Here is a 14,739-nt window from a genome sequence, read left to right as displayed (position 1 = left end):
AGTTGAGGAAAAATGGTCTGGTCCCTGAGAAATTTTGCCCCACCACTTTTGGACTTGTGGTCCCACCTCTGATGGTGGGCATTCCTTGGTCATACACTGCAGAGGTCTTCCTTGGTCTACCAAGTAAATTGCCATTGCTGAGTTGACCAGTTCTTTCCTTCTTCTGTTAATGTAACAAACAGCTTATTTTGGCAACCCTAATGTTTTGGCTGTCTCAGATTGATTTATTCTGATTAATCTGCATCATGATGGCCATCTTTACTTGCACTCACTCTTCTTTCGTTCTTGTGTTGTCAGGCACAAACAACCAACTCCAAATGGAAATCCAATTCTAATACTCAAGACTAACCATTTACATCTCTCTTGTGCATGCCCTGATGATGCAAACAAACACACTTGCCTATTAAGGCACAGCTGTGAAGCCTGTTGTCCAAAAACGCATGAGCGGATTATTTTGGCATGGGAGAAATGTTTACTAACAGGAGTGGGAAATTTTTTTTGGAATTAATGAGGTTTTATACATATGTAACATTTTGTGGATCTTTTATTTTAGCTAAGAAAAAATAGGTTGGTGCACTTTAAATGTTGTCTGAAATGCGTAATTCACACTCCGACCAGTGAGAGGCAGCAAATAAAAGAAATGTTTTTCGTATTCCAGAAAGACAGACACACTAAAAAGGAGAGCATCTAGTAGTGGGTCTCGAAGTGTTTGTGGTTCTGGCCTCTAAAGCGTGATATAGCTGATTTAAATAGCTGGGACGACTTGTGAAAGATGTTTCGAAGAAAACTGACAGCTTTGGATTATCATAACCCATCTGGATTTGACCATAAAGGTAAATAGATGTAAAAGAAACAACCCAAACTACCTAGCTAGCTACATGGCATAGGGTATGTTCTCCACACCCGCCCTCCACCAAAAAAACTAAACAGTTTAGCGAAAGGTTTTCCATATACTGTGTTCAATAGTTTATATGTTGTTTTAGGAAACAAGGATGCAAACTTGGTTTGATTAAACGATTCACAAATAAAACGTTGTTTGGTGGATTGAATACAATCCTGTTAATGAATGACGTCTTCCACAATGAATTGTGCTACATATAAATTAATACAAAATAGCTTGCTAGCATTTATTCAATTTAAATGATTTCAACACAAATATTCCTAATATGTTCTGTTTATTTGACCTATTTTTGTCATGCTAGGTCGTAGTGATAGACTGCGTAAGAGCAGTGACTGCTAGGCAGTGTACTACCGTAGTGAGTATACAGGAACGTTTCTTGCTACATAGCCAAAATAATGTTACGATATTACAGATACACTAGCTTCGCAATGAAGAGTATAAACTTCTTATTTCAATAGGTACGAATAAATGGATTGTTCAATCAATAGACGTGAATGGATTTTTACGACTATTGAACAAACCTGTTTAGGCAGCAATACAATAGTGATACATATATAAAGTCAAACAACTAACACTAACAGACAAATGTACACAGAAATATTAATTCAAATTGTGGGCGCTATTGCCTCTTATAATGACATTGATCACTGATCATGTTTTGTCTGGCACAGATGAAACCGAGTTCAGGAACTTTATTGTGTGGCTGGAAGACCAGAAGATCAGACACTACAAAATTGAAGACCGGGGCAACCTGAGGAATATTCCCAGCTCAGAATGGCCGAAGTACTTTCAGCAGGTGAGTAGCAAAACTTTCTAGAGTTACTGTAACTACCACAAGTACCCTTGTGTATTCAGTCCATCGCACTAGCAACGCATTCTAGGAAACAAAGTGGTAACTGAGTATGTTTCTTGACCTATTTTACTACCTCTCTTCAAATCGTAAGCCTATATAAATGTAAAATGTTTACGTGTGACTTAGTACATGCTCTGTCATAATTCCTGTCTGCAGCAGTATGCTGCCCATTTTGCTTGGCTGATTATCTAAACCAGGGCTGCCCAACCCTGTTTCTGGAGGTCTGTTGTCCTCTAGGTTTCCTTTCCAAATTTGTGACTAACCCAGTTTTGCCTTTTACCGATCCTACTATTTTAATCAGCTGTGCTTGATTAGGGTTGAATAGAGAACTCAGGGTTGGGCAGCCTCAATCTAGACAAACGGGTGTGAAACTGACAGGTGTGCTAAAGGTGAGAAACACCATTTCCTACCTTTTCATTTGGAAGGGGTGGGAGTATACAAAATATTTATTCCTTTTATTAGTCACATGAGAAGTAAACAATGAGTGGCGAAAACAGGTAAAGCATCAGGTCATGTAAGCAGTCTTATTTACTCTCACCATTGCATTCTCTTTATTAAAGAACCTTGTCATTTTGGAAATTCCTGTTCCCTGGCCAGCAATGTTGGTGGAAGGTATGGGGATGCTTTGGTGCACCAGAACCTGGACAACTTGGCTCACGTTTCCACTGGTGCTTTACCGCGACAACCGTCTTTTATATTAATGTCGAAAGTGCACCAAGGTTTTTGTGTTTGGATTAGGAGTTTTACACGAAGGACAAACAACATCTGTCATTTTGCTAACAGCATCATGTGCTGACCGCCACCTCACCTAAAGTCACAGTGGCCCTGGGCTTGGTACCAGCTGGGTAACTGAGCCATCAACACCAGTGTCGTAAAGTGGAATTGGGAAAACCTCAGTGGTTTGTCACCAGTGGGGATGCAGTGTTGCTCTGATATAAATTTCAGAAAATACTTCAAGGGAATTTCAGGCCGTCTGTCCTTAAGCAGAAGCTTAAGTGCACCTGGGCTGTGCAGCTATACATTCAGTTCATCAAAATGTATTTTCCATTTAAGTTCCCTGTATATAATTCTCAGTGTTTGGATGAAGATATGAAAACATTTAGGGTTTATAATTAATAAAAATGTTGAGACTGAAAGAAACACATTGTTTTGAATGGCACTGTACTGTGCCATAGAGACTTACGGTGTACATTGTACAGGGGGCACACTTGGGTCACATATCGAAGGGCATACTAAACAGGAGTCCAACTTCCTGTCTTACGCAGTATCTTCAAGACGTGAACTGCCCATTCACCTCCCAAGAGAGACAAGAGTCAGTGGACTGGCTGCTGGGGCTTGCCGTTCGGTTCGAGTATGGCGATAATGGTACGGTACTATTTATGTTCCTCTTATGTCCAAGGAAGAAATTAAACTTGTTACCGTTACTTGGACCAACAATTTCTGAATACTTTTTTTCATCTGTCTAATCGGTGAAAACTACTGCTGTGTTGGTCTACTGTGGTGGTAATGTTATCTGGCCACTAGGTGACAGCATTGTATTTAAAATTCTAGGTCGGTGTCACCTTATCCAAAATGTTAAGTCGAGTTGCCATCCTCCTTAGCATACAATGTTATTGTATTCTTCAGGCATATGAAGAGTTTAGGCAATGTTTAAGCACGTCTATGTAAAAGCTGTTTAGTGGTAGGTAGTATGGGGGGTGTGGACTAATTTATCACTCTTTGGATGTTGTGCATCCCACTGGCTCCCCAGTGGAGAAGTACAAGAACTGCCAGCCAGCCACGACCACCAACAAGGCTGAGAAACCCACTGATCCTCTCATCCACCTGGACAGTGAGTCAAACCTCTTTCATCACTTCTTCTAAATGCCCAACCCCCCCCCACACACACACACACACGTCACTCCTCACTTTGCACTGTCTATGTCTCATGTTCTGCAATCTTTTCCGATTTCTTGAGACCTAGTCACAACAAAGTACTAAAGTAGGTTTTCCTGGGTCGGACTGATTAAACACAGCAACCTTCCACCACTATGTTAATGTAGCGGCTGACTAGACTTTCTTTGAAGATGCTTTGGAGCGGTTGTTTACTCATGGTTTCCTGTTTTAGATGCGTTGAGATTTAACCAACCAGCTTTGGTGATGTTGTTCACTGAATGTAAGCGTCAGCCACCATAATGTTTAGTTGTTTCTTCTTGTTGCTCCTGAAGGCAGTAACCCAGACTTTAAGGCAGGTGTTATGGGCCTCGCTAACCTGCTGAAGATCCAGCGCCACGATGACTACCTGGTCATGCTGAAGGTGAGAGGCATGAAACCGACTACTGTACTTCAACCCAATGTCCTGTTTATTCACCAAATGATGGTTATTGTAACCATGCTTCCAAGCATAGCGTGGTTCAGATCGGTTTCTTATGGTCATGGAAAATATGACCCTGTGCCGATGAAGCAGGTCTGGTGACAGTTGTTTTCCTGGTCTACCAGGCTATAAGGATCCTCATCCAGGAGAGACTGAACCCGGAGGCCATATCCAAGGCCAGACAGTCTAAAGAGGTGAGCTGATTTTAAAGACTTTAGGGAAGACTGTATTTTCTACCAGATATGTGCGTAGAGGGGTGTCTTGTGCCACCCGGATGGGTTTTGCACTGGTGGGACTGTATGCAAAGGAAATGCTCAATGACACTGTCTCAGGGAACTGTGATGTGCCCCTACTGCTCATGTGCCTGTGTCTATATACCATGTCAGAATCAGTTTTTATCCTTAAAACACAATGAATAGGAAGAAATGATCTTGGTAAAACCCTGATCCTAGATCAGCTATACTTATGGCAGATGTTTCATGCATCCAGGATGGGTATGGCTTATACTCTTCAGCCTGGGAGTCTCTGTGGCCATGTTATTTTAAGAGGCCTGCTCTGTATCGGCTCTTCCTGTGTCCCGATTGCCTAAAGTGCTGTGATGTATCTCTTCCTGTTTGTCTGTCCTCTCCAAGGGTCTCCCAGTGGCTTTGGACAAGCACATCCTTGGATTTGATACCGGAGGTGAGTGCTCACAGTAAAAGTTTGAACGCAGACAAACCTTCAATCCCAGGGAGAAATGGCAATACAGGAGTTTTCACAAAGTTTCTCTATGCGTGTATTATATATTATATTACCAGGTGATTTCAAATGTGTATTATCTATAATGTTGGTCCCTAAAATCTGTTTTTGTAGTGGTTTAGTAATTGTGAAGTGCTGTTGTTATTACAGCCATCTAAAATGGTCTCCACACATTCTGTCCTATTGATATGATTGACAACAGCGATGCTCTTTGACCGTATGCTGTGGTTGATGTAACCCCTGTGTTGGCTAGCTTGCTTGGGTGGGGCCCATGTCAAAGTCTGTTTCAGGGTGGAAGCAACAACATAGTTTGCGTCACTAGAGACTAGTGTGTAATTTCCCAGCGAACCATTTTGATTGAAGTCAAGTTAACGTAATACCAGTATATGTCAGAGGAGAGGTTGAGTACTTTCAGAGGAGGTTTTGTGTTTTTGATGGGTCACTACTAAGGGGCATTTGTCTAGACTGTCACAAGGCAAGTAAAGGCTCTAAAAAGCAGAAGTCCTTTAGACTATACTTATGTGCTTTTCCATCTATACACTGTCAGGTTGCTTATCAGTCTGTCCATAATCTCATTCTCCCATGTCTGTAACCGTCCCCATGTCCCTGCAGATGCCACCTTGAACGAGGCAGCTCAGATCCTGCGCCTACTCCACATTGAGGAATTGCGGGACTTGCAGACCCGGATCAATGAGGCTATTGTTGCCGTCCAGGCAGTCATTGCAGATCCCAAGACAGACCACCGCTTGGGCAAGGTCGGCAGATAACCTGGCCTGCCAGACCCCTTGACCCTGACCCCAAAAACACACAGCTTGTGGGAAAGCAGAACCATTCAAAACAACAACCCCTTCCCAACAAAAAAAAAAGCCTTGGAGTTGGATTGTTCAGTTTTTGGAATGAGTGGAGAGAAATGAACTTATTTTGGTAGAATGTTGTTGTGGAGAAACGGTATAAAAACAAAGATGAAAGTGTGGTTTTTGTTTCTAAGTAATTTAATGCAGTTCTGAACTTAAATGGCCATTCAGTTAGAGATTTGGTTCAGCAAAACAATCTTGGGATAGATTGAGACAAAAGATAGGAAAAGTCTGTAAATCCTGAATCACATTTTATTGTTATAAATATCGCATCTTACAAAAGATAAAAAGGATTAAAAAAAAAATCAATGCAATGTGGTAAAATTGTTAGTGCACAGAATTCTCATACTGTTGTTCATTCAATACACATTGACAATTACAATAGAACTTGTGGCTCAAATATCTTATACTTTTATAAAGCACTTTTCTTTTGACTTAAAAAAACATACAAAAATACAGTAGAAATTATGAAATGAGGTATGAAACAAATTTACAAAAATTTCTTTAGAGGGGGTTGTCACGGTTGGCATTTGTAAATTTGCTTCATTGTGAATGTTTTCTCTTTGCCACCTCTTGTGGTCTCTCTCGGATGAGTTCTCACAGGGGCAAGCTTTTCAAGGCTTGCCCAAAATAGCACCTTTTAAACACATCATTGGTGTCTTCCTGTAACAGACGATAATAGGTTATTGAACATTTTTGATGACCCTACCACACCGCCTAATTAATGTTGATTCTGTAGTGGGAGGCCATTTGATGTTCATGTTCACCCCTTGGACAGACCCTGTAAAGATGTACATTATTACCTTATAGACAGTGGGTGGTTGCTACAGTGACGCCGTACAGGTGAGACCTTTGGTCTGGTATGTATTCGTCTGTGAACTGGCTGTTGTCCCGATTTAAAGCAATGACTCCATCCCTACAACAGAAACAATTACTACTGTGAATTGGACATTTTAAATAAAACACTGCTTAAAAAAACTCTATTTACTGGCTTTCTGGAACTAATCGCGGAAACGTCAAACATCAATCAAGAAAACTTGACAAAAGCAACTATTTGAAGCCAGGTTTGTCCATCTCTTACCGCCTCCAGTCAGTGAAGTAGAAGTGGTTGGAGTAGAACACCATGCTGAAGGGGTAGTTCAGGTTGCTGTGGATCACCCTTCTACCTGTCCCATCCGACGCAATGCACTCCAGACGTTTGGTCCCTGAAGGAGTGTGAGATGGAAGGTAAGGGAGATGCTTCCATAGTATATGCATAGGAAACTAACTTTAAACTTCTCCAAAACAGCTTTCCCTACTTTATTTTTTTACGTACAACAGCTTAATAGTATTTTATTTATGAAAGGTTCATAATGAAATATAACTTTTTTGCACTGAAATCTTATAAATTGTTCATAATATGCACCCAGTGGCAACTTCCTTGACAGCAGAAGCCGACCCCTTCCCTCTTCCTTAAGCAGAACACACAGGCATGTATTTTACAACTGTTAAGTTAGGGGACATGCCTACAGACCCTACAGGGTCTAGAGCCAGTGGATTCTTACCTGCATCTGCCCAGCACACATGTCTCATGACTGTGTCAAAGGTCAAGGCATTGGGCAGGCCAATCCCATCCTTCACCAGCACCTTCCTGTTGTGTCCATCTACTGAGGAGCTCTCAATCTTCGGGGCCTCTCGGTTCCAGTCGGTCCAATACAAGGTTCTAGAGAGAACCCACATATCGATAGCACTTAGACCTGTTGCCTAGGGTGGTCAAGCATTCTAAACTGCTGCAAACATCCCGAAGTAGCACATTTAATTCAAACCTACTGCTAATTCAGCCCACACCATCTTTCCCACGGTTTCCCCCTCTCCATGCACGACATGTCCAAATATTTCACCAAAAGAAAGCACTTCCATAAGGCACCAGATCAAAACCTCTTGCTTACCCAATTTTTTTGATCAAGTCCAAGAGAACATCCTCTAGATCAGTGTTTCTCAAACCTGCTCCTAGCTTGAAGATTTGAATGCTGTTCATGTGTTGAAATCACTTCTCATCAACATTGTATTTTTGTGTAGCCCCAATTGGGTGCCAAGAAATCCTGCATAAATTCACTAACTCGCAATTCAAACAAACTTTCACCATTGGACAAAATACCCTCTGGCCATCTTGTGATACTTCTTGTGATACATTATCAAATACTAAAATGGGAAAAATTATAAACGTGCTATTATGTTATTACAGATGGCTTGAGTGTTTGGTAGGACATATGGTTTGTATAAATCCAACTAATCAGATGCCGTAATATTGAATCTGGGGGTTCTGGATCATATGAGATGTTATTAGATTTTCCTGTTACATATTATCCGCAAAATCACTGGGCATAGCAATAACTCAAATAATAAAAGACGCTTGAGTTACTCCAGAGTTAACATAGGTCAATCTATTTGGAATGAACGACTAGGTCTTTGGACATGACTCAATAATTAACCATGTGCTTCATGATTTCTGAGGCCAGACACACACACACAAACACGCACTCCCTCTGCCAGTCCTAAACCCAGATGGAAATGTAAAAAGTATGACAAACATCTTTAAATACACACTTGGAAGAACAAAGCACACACATACAACCATCCACTTGTAGTAGGGCTGATTGCCAATGCGGTTCAGATTATTTTGCTGCTCTCTTGTTGGCAGAGTGGAGCTGAACAACAGCTCCTTCAGATGTAGGGTTCTTTCTGGACAGACATGTGTGCTTTTTGGCCCACATTGTGCCTGACATTTTCTCTGCCTGATCCACCCCAAAGTGAGAAAAACAGACACTGAAAAGAAAGATCTGATGTCACTCAGATCCTCAAAGGTTATGTGCCTGCACCGTTCAGAGCATGCTGACCGGCGGTGAGAATGGACACACACACACACAGGACCCCTACCCATGTGCTCTCAATTACACATAACACACACAGGACACAACCCACACACTCTCAATTACACATAGCACATGCATACCTCTACACATCACACGCTGCTGCTAGTTTCTCGTCAACTTTTCACAGCCTGTAAGGCAACCTAAAAAACCGCCTACCTCTGCACATACACTCAGCACTGGTTCTGGCTGTATACACACAGATTTATTTTTTGGTTCTGTTTTTTTTTTAATACATTACTAGAATCTATTTCACATTTTACTGCTTTTGTCCACCTCTTCTTCATGAAGCCTGTGGCTAATACATTTTGATTGGTTTTTGTTGCATGAGGCAGCAGGACAGAAACCAACTGTCTATTTGGCAGCACATCTATGTATAATCTGGTCATGCCAGCAAAGCATTTCAATCAGTCAGGATCCAGAAAGGAAGAGATGGAAGTGACAGAGACAGTATACAATTCTACGTGGCATTGATTCAACAAGGTGCTGAAAGCATTCTTTAGAAATGTTGGCCAATATTGATAGGATAGCATCTTGCAGTTGATGGAGATTTGTGGGATGCACATCCAGGGCACGAAGCTCCTGTTCCACCACATCCCAAAGATGCTCTATTGGGTTGAGATCTGGTGGCTGTAGGGGCCATTTCAGTTCAGTGAACTCATTGTCATGTTCAAGAAACCAATTTGAAATGATTCAAGCTTTGTGACATGGTGCATTATCCTGCTGGAAGTAGCCATCAGAGGACGGGTACATGGTGGTCATAAAGGGATGGACATGGTCAGAAACAATGCTCAGGTAGGCCGTGGCATTTAAACAATGCCCAATTGGCACTAAGGGGCCTAAAGTGTGCCACGAAAACATCCCCCACACCATTACACCACCACCACCAGCCTGCACAGTGGTAACAAGGCATGATGGATCCATGTTCTTATTCTGTTTACGCCAAATTCTGACTCTACCATCTGAATGTCTCAACAGAAATCGAGACTCATCAGACCAGGCAACATTCTTCCAGTCTTCAACTGTCCAATTTTGGTGAGCTAGTGCAAATTGTAGCCTCTTTTTCCTATTTGTAGTGGAGATGAGTGGTACCCGGTGGGGTCTTCTGCTGTTGTAGCCCATCCGCCTCAAGGTTGTGCGTGTTGTGGCTTCACAAATGCTTTGCTGCATACCTCGGTTGTAACAAGTGGTTATTTCAGTCAAAGTTGCTCTTCTATCAGCTTGAATCAGTCGGCCCATTCTCCTCTGACCTCTAGCATCAACAAGGCATTTTCGCCCACAGGACTGCCGCATACTGGATATTTTTCCCTTTTCACGCCATTCTTTGTAAACCCTAGAAATGGTTGTGCGTGAAAATCCCAGTAACTGAGCAGATTGTGAAATACTCAGACTGGCCCTTCTGGCACCAACAACCATGCCACGCTCAAAATTGCTTAAATCACCTTTCTTTCCCATTCTGACATTCAGTTTGGAGTTCAGGAGATTGTCTTGACCAGGACCACACTCCTAAATGCATTGAAGCAACTGCCATGTGGTTGATTAGATAATTGCATTAATGAGAAATTGAACAGGTGTTCCTAATAATCCTTTAGGTGAGTGTGTGTATATATATATATATATATATATATATATATATATATATACACAGTATCTCACAAAAGTTAGTACACCCCTCACATTTTTGTAAATATTTGATTATATCTGTTCATCACATTTTTGTAAATATTTGATTATATCTGTTCATGTGACAACACTGAAGAAATGACACTTTGCTACAATGTGAAGTAGTGAGTGTACAGCTTGTATAACAGTGTACATTTGCTGTCCCCTCAAAATAACACAACACACAGCCATTAATGTCTAAACCGTTGGCAACAAAAATGAGTACTGCCTTAACCCTCTTGAGCATGGAGTTCACCACAGCTTCACAAGGTGCAACTAGAGTCCTCTTCCACTTCTCCATGACGACATCACAGAACTAGTGGATGTTAGAGACCTTGCGCTCCTCCACCTTCCGTTTGAGGATGCCTCACAGATGCTCAGTAGGGTTTAGGTCTGGAGACACTCCAACCACCTTTACCCTCTGCTTCTTTAGCAAGGCAGTGGTCATCTTGGAGGTGTGTTTGGGGTCGTTATCATGTTGGAATACTGCCCTGAGGCCCAGTCTCTGAAGAGAGAGGATCATGCTCTGCTTCAGTATGTCACAGTATATGTTGGCATTTATGGTTCCCTCAGTTCCCTCAACTGTAGCTCCCCAGTGCCGGCAGCACTCATGCAGCCCCAGACCATGACACTCCCACCACCATGCTTGACTGTAGGCAAGACACACTAGACTTTGTACTCCTCATCTGGTTGCCGCCACACACGCTTAACACCATCTGAACCATAGACTGTATATATAATGGACGACGCCCTTTCGCTCTTTTCCATTGGTGAAAAATGAAGCCACCAGTGTCCTGATACGGCGCTGACATCTTGGACTTGCGTCTGCGCAGATAGCGATCTTGGGACCAGTTCTGCGCAGTAGTTATGCGCAGTAGCGAGAAGGAAGTAAAGCCCCACCCCTGTGCCCCGCCCTCACTCTCCCTCGCAGAACATACCGTAATCAATCGCAAGTCCAAGTACAGTACAACCTTTGCTTGTTAAACCTAGACGATATGTTATAGCCTAACTTACATCATGTTTAACCTTAATTTAGAATAGGCATAATATAAAAATAATTGGTAACTTCTAGCTAACGATCACCTGCTAGCTATTAACATGGCTATTCACGAGGCTTGTTGTCTTTTAGCTAACGTTAGCTAGCCCATTACATTTATTTACTAATTAAATAGCTTATAAATTTAACTTACCGAAAAAAATTCAAAGATCGATTGGAAATGCCAGATCGGTTAGCACAATGTACTGCAGAACAACCCATTATGTCCGTGTGAAATTATAGAAATTTAGAGATTAAATGTAAAGTTCCAATCTCCTCAGTCCTCCGAAGATTCAGTGGCTCCTCGGCTCAGATAGCTGTCAATCACAGCTGTGAATCACGACGTCACACCACCGTTTTTAGAGCATTAAATAACTAACTAAAAACAAACTTATTTTAAAAACAAACTCTTGAATTTACATTAGGGTGATACAAACTACAGTAAATGACAGAAACCAGCTTCGGAAAAAATATATTTGAAGGGTAATTTAATTGTTTAGTTGGTCTCGCGTCCCATTGAATAACATGGGGAGGGCGGGATTTATGACCTATACTGGGACCACTCACCAGGGGGCGATCGAGACGTTTTGGCTTCACTTTTCAGGGCTTGTGCGGCACGCTTATTCTGAACCAAATATGTTTATCTTGGTCTCATCAGACCACAGGACATGGTTCCAGTAATCCATGTCCTTAGTCTGCTAGTCTTCAGCAAACTGTTTGCGGGCTATCTTGTGCATCATCTTTAGAAGAGGCTTCCTTCTGGGACGACAGCCATGCAGACCAATTTGATGCAGTGTGCGGCGTATGGTCTGAGCACTGACAGGCTGACCCCCCAACCCTTCAACCTCTGCAGCAATGCTGGCAGCACTCATACGTCTATTTCCCAAAGACAACCTCTGGATATGACGCTGAGCATGTGCACTCAACTCCTTTGGTCGACAATGGCGAAGCCTGTTCTGAGTGGAACCTGTCCTGTTAAACCGCTATATGGTCTTGGCCACCGTGCTGCAGCTCAGTTTCAGGGTCTTGGCAATCTTCTTATAGTCTAGGCCATTTTTATGTAAAGCAACAATATTTTTTTTCAGATCCTAAGAGAGTTCTTTGCCATGAGATGCCATGTTGAATTTCCAGTGACCAGTAAGAGGGAGTGTGAGAGCGAATTTAACACACCTGCTCCCCATTCACACCTGAGACCTTGTAACACTAACAAGTCACATGACACCAGGGAGGGAAAATGGCTAATTGGGCCCAATCCGGACATTTTCACTTAGGGTTGTACTCATTATTTTGAGGGGAAAGCAAATATACACTGTTATACAAGCTGTACACTCACTACTTTACATTGTAGCAAAGTGTCCTTTCTTCAGTGTTGTCACATAAAAACATGTAATCAAATATTTACAAAAATGTGAGGGGTGTACTCACTTTTGTGAGATACTGTGTATATATTTATATATGTATATATTTATACATATATGGATTTGTCACTTTGTACTCCCCATCTCAACTATTTCTCTAACTCCCCTCTTTCTCTCCATCTTCCGGTTTCCATCTATTTCTTTCCCTGTTTAACCCAGTATTTTATTTGTCGTCTTCCTCATTTTCTCAGGCCAAATGTGAATATCCAATGGCACAAATTCCCAATGTTATTTTGGGTTCTGATTAAAAGTACTGCACCATATAGAGCAGAGGGTAATGGAAAGACAGAGCCTGCGATGCCACTTCAGCTTTTGAATGTTAACATGGGGACGCCCCCTCTTTACTCATCCACATTTCCTGGATTGGTCGAACACTGCAGAAGAGTACCTCCCCCTACTGTTTCTCCCCCTTTCCATCAAGACTAGTATTTGTGGGATCTAGTTTCGGGCGTTTCTTTCATGCTTAGTTAACTTTCTGTGGTTGCAAGGACAGAACTCCCCTGGTCATGAAGTGTTGAGGTGCAACAGGGTTCACTATTTATACAGCACATCACGCTGGACAGTGAATGAACAGGGCTTGGTCAGTTCAATCCTGCACGCTTTAGGTTCTCCAGGAACACTGGCCTACACTACACACCCATGTACACGTTATGCTTTCACCATTCAAATGTTATACGCACAACCCTGCGAGAGAACTTGATATGACCCACACTAAACCTCAACCTTACCCAGTGGATGAGTCCACAATGATGGCGCGGGGGTTGACCAGGTCTGTATCAAAAATAGTCTTTCTTCCGCTACCGTCCAGGTTGGCACGTTCAATCTTGTCTGGTGTGCTGTCCACCCAGAACATGGCCCTGCGCTGTACATCCACCGCCAAGCCCTCAGGACTGGTCAGACCTATGGGCAATATAGTCATATAGGAGATTCAGTAACTATACCTCTGAAGGTGACTCTGGTAACTGGGGGAAAATAGTGTGTTAACTGTGCTGGTACGGTCTGTTTTACAACAGTGTTAAACTGTGTTGCAACAACCTTAATTTTGCAAGTGCCTTGCTTTACCAACTAAGTTTAAGTTGGCAATTTGTTATACTTGTTGGTCATACGTATTACAGTATACCAGTGTTGACTATGTCAGGTGTGATACACCCTGGTTAACCATGTTAGCAGGGGGTTTTAGTGTACCTGTGTTGATAAGAGTCTCAGGCTCGGCCCCAGGCTCCATTTTGGCTCTGTTGATGGTCCTGCCTGCCAGGTCTGTCCAGTACACTTTTCCCTCCCTGCAGTCGTAGTCGATGCCCACCACAATGGAGCCCTGTGAAAACACCTTCATGTCAGCCATACAATTTGCTGTTTGAAAACTGTTTGTAGTTTAGTCATGAAAAGAGATAACAAATATGATATGCTTCTTAAAATACAGTGGTGGTGCAGGAGGATAGCTCTCATGGAACAGGGTTGGTGTTAAATCCTACAGGAAAATAGCTCTCAAAGAACAGGGTTGGTGTTAAAACCTATAGGAAGATACAGTGGATATAAAAAGTCTACACACCCCTGTTAAAATGCAAGATTACATATTTAAAATTTTTATGTGACTTATAATGTTAACAATTCAATTGTAAAACAAACTGAAATCTTCGAGGGGGGAAAATGAAAAATAAAAACCTTACAATAACCTGGTTGCATAAGTGTGCACATCCTCTTGTAACAGGTGATGTGGCTGTTTTCAGAATCACATTCAAACCCATGTTAAATAGAAGTAATTACACACCTGTCATATTTTAAAGTGACTCTGATTAATCACAAATAAAGTTCAGCTATTCCTGTAGGATTTTCCTGACATTTTCTTAGTTGCATCTCAGATCAAAAGCCATGGTCCGCAGAGAGCTTCCAAAGCATCAGAAGGGATCTCATTGTTGAAAGATATCAGTCAGGAGAAGGTTACAAAATAATTTCCAAAGCATTAGATATAACATGGAACCCAGTGAAGACAGTCATCAAGTGGAGAAAATATGGCA

At 42.0% G+C, this 14,739-nt stretch overlaps 2 protein-coding genes across 5 annotated transcripts in view; one reads left to right on the top strand and one right to left on the bottom strand.

Moving 5' to 3' along the window:
• Positions 1-663: 663 nt before the first annotated feature.
• rtraf (RNA transcription, translation and transport factor) lies at positions 664-6,086 on the top strand. 2 transcript variants are annotated; one of them, XM_010892339.5, is made up of 8 exons: positions 664-833; positions 1,573-1,697; positions 3,020-3,119; positions 3,496-3,585; positions 3,962-4,050; positions 4,233-4,301; positions 4,740-4,788; positions 5,458-6,086. In XM_010892339.5, exons 1-8 carry the CDS (start codon positions 773-775, stop codon positions 5,610-5,612), a joined length of 738 nt encoding a protein of 245 aa, XP_010890641.1. In that variant the 5' UTR covers positions 664-772; the 3' UTR covers positions 5,613-6,086.
• The window catches only part of nid2a (nidogen 2a (osteonidogen)), a 44,185-nt gene continuing 35,377 nt past the window's right edge, over positions 5,932-14,739 (bottom strand). For all 3 annotated transcript variants that reach the window (XM_034297505.1, XM_034297504.1, XM_034297503.1), the window contains 6 exons: positions 13,910-14,039; positions 13,453-13,624; positions 7,244-7,401; positions 6,781-6,904; positions 6,503-6,615; positions 5,932-6,362 (listed from right to left, as the gene is read on the bottom strand). In XM_034297505.1, the coding sequence (XP_034153396.1) occupies positions 6,504-6,615; positions 6,781-6,904; positions 7,244-7,401; positions 13,453-13,624; positions 13,910-14,039 (696 nt within the window). In that variant the 3' untranslated portion in view covers positions 5,932-6,362; position 6,503. The remainder of the gene's footprint in view (positions 6,363-6,502; positions 6,616-6,780; positions 6,905-7,243; positions 7,402-13,452; positions 13,625-13,909; positions 14,040-14,739) is intronic.

The sequence above is a fragment of the Esox lucius genome, chromosome 15 (genome assembly GCF_011004845.1).
Source record: "Esox lucius isolate fEsoLuc1 chromosome 15, fEsoLuc1.pri, whole genome shotgun sequence".
Taxonomy (NCBI): domain Eukaryota; kingdom Metazoa; phylum Chordata; class Actinopteri; order Esociformes; family Esocidae; genus Esox; species Esox lucius.
This window is presented reverse-complemented; position numbering and strand designations above follow the sequence as displayed.

What these genes read in the sequence shown, in the direction of transcription:
- rtraf (XM_010892339.5), top strand. Translation starts at nt 773, where the DNA reads ATGTTTCGAAGAAAACTGACAGCTTTGGATTATCATAACCCATCTGGA. An exon ending in GGCCGAAGTACTTTCAGCAG is followed by an intron (nt 1,698 to 3,019) that starts GTGAGTAGCAAA and finishes TGTCTTACGCAG; the next exon opens with TATCTTCAAGACGTGAACTG. An exon ending in CCTTGGATTTGATACCGGAG is followed by an intron (nt 4,789 to 5,457) that starts GTGAGTGCTCAC and finishes ATGTCCCTGCAG; the next exon opens with ATGCCACCTTGAACGAGGCA.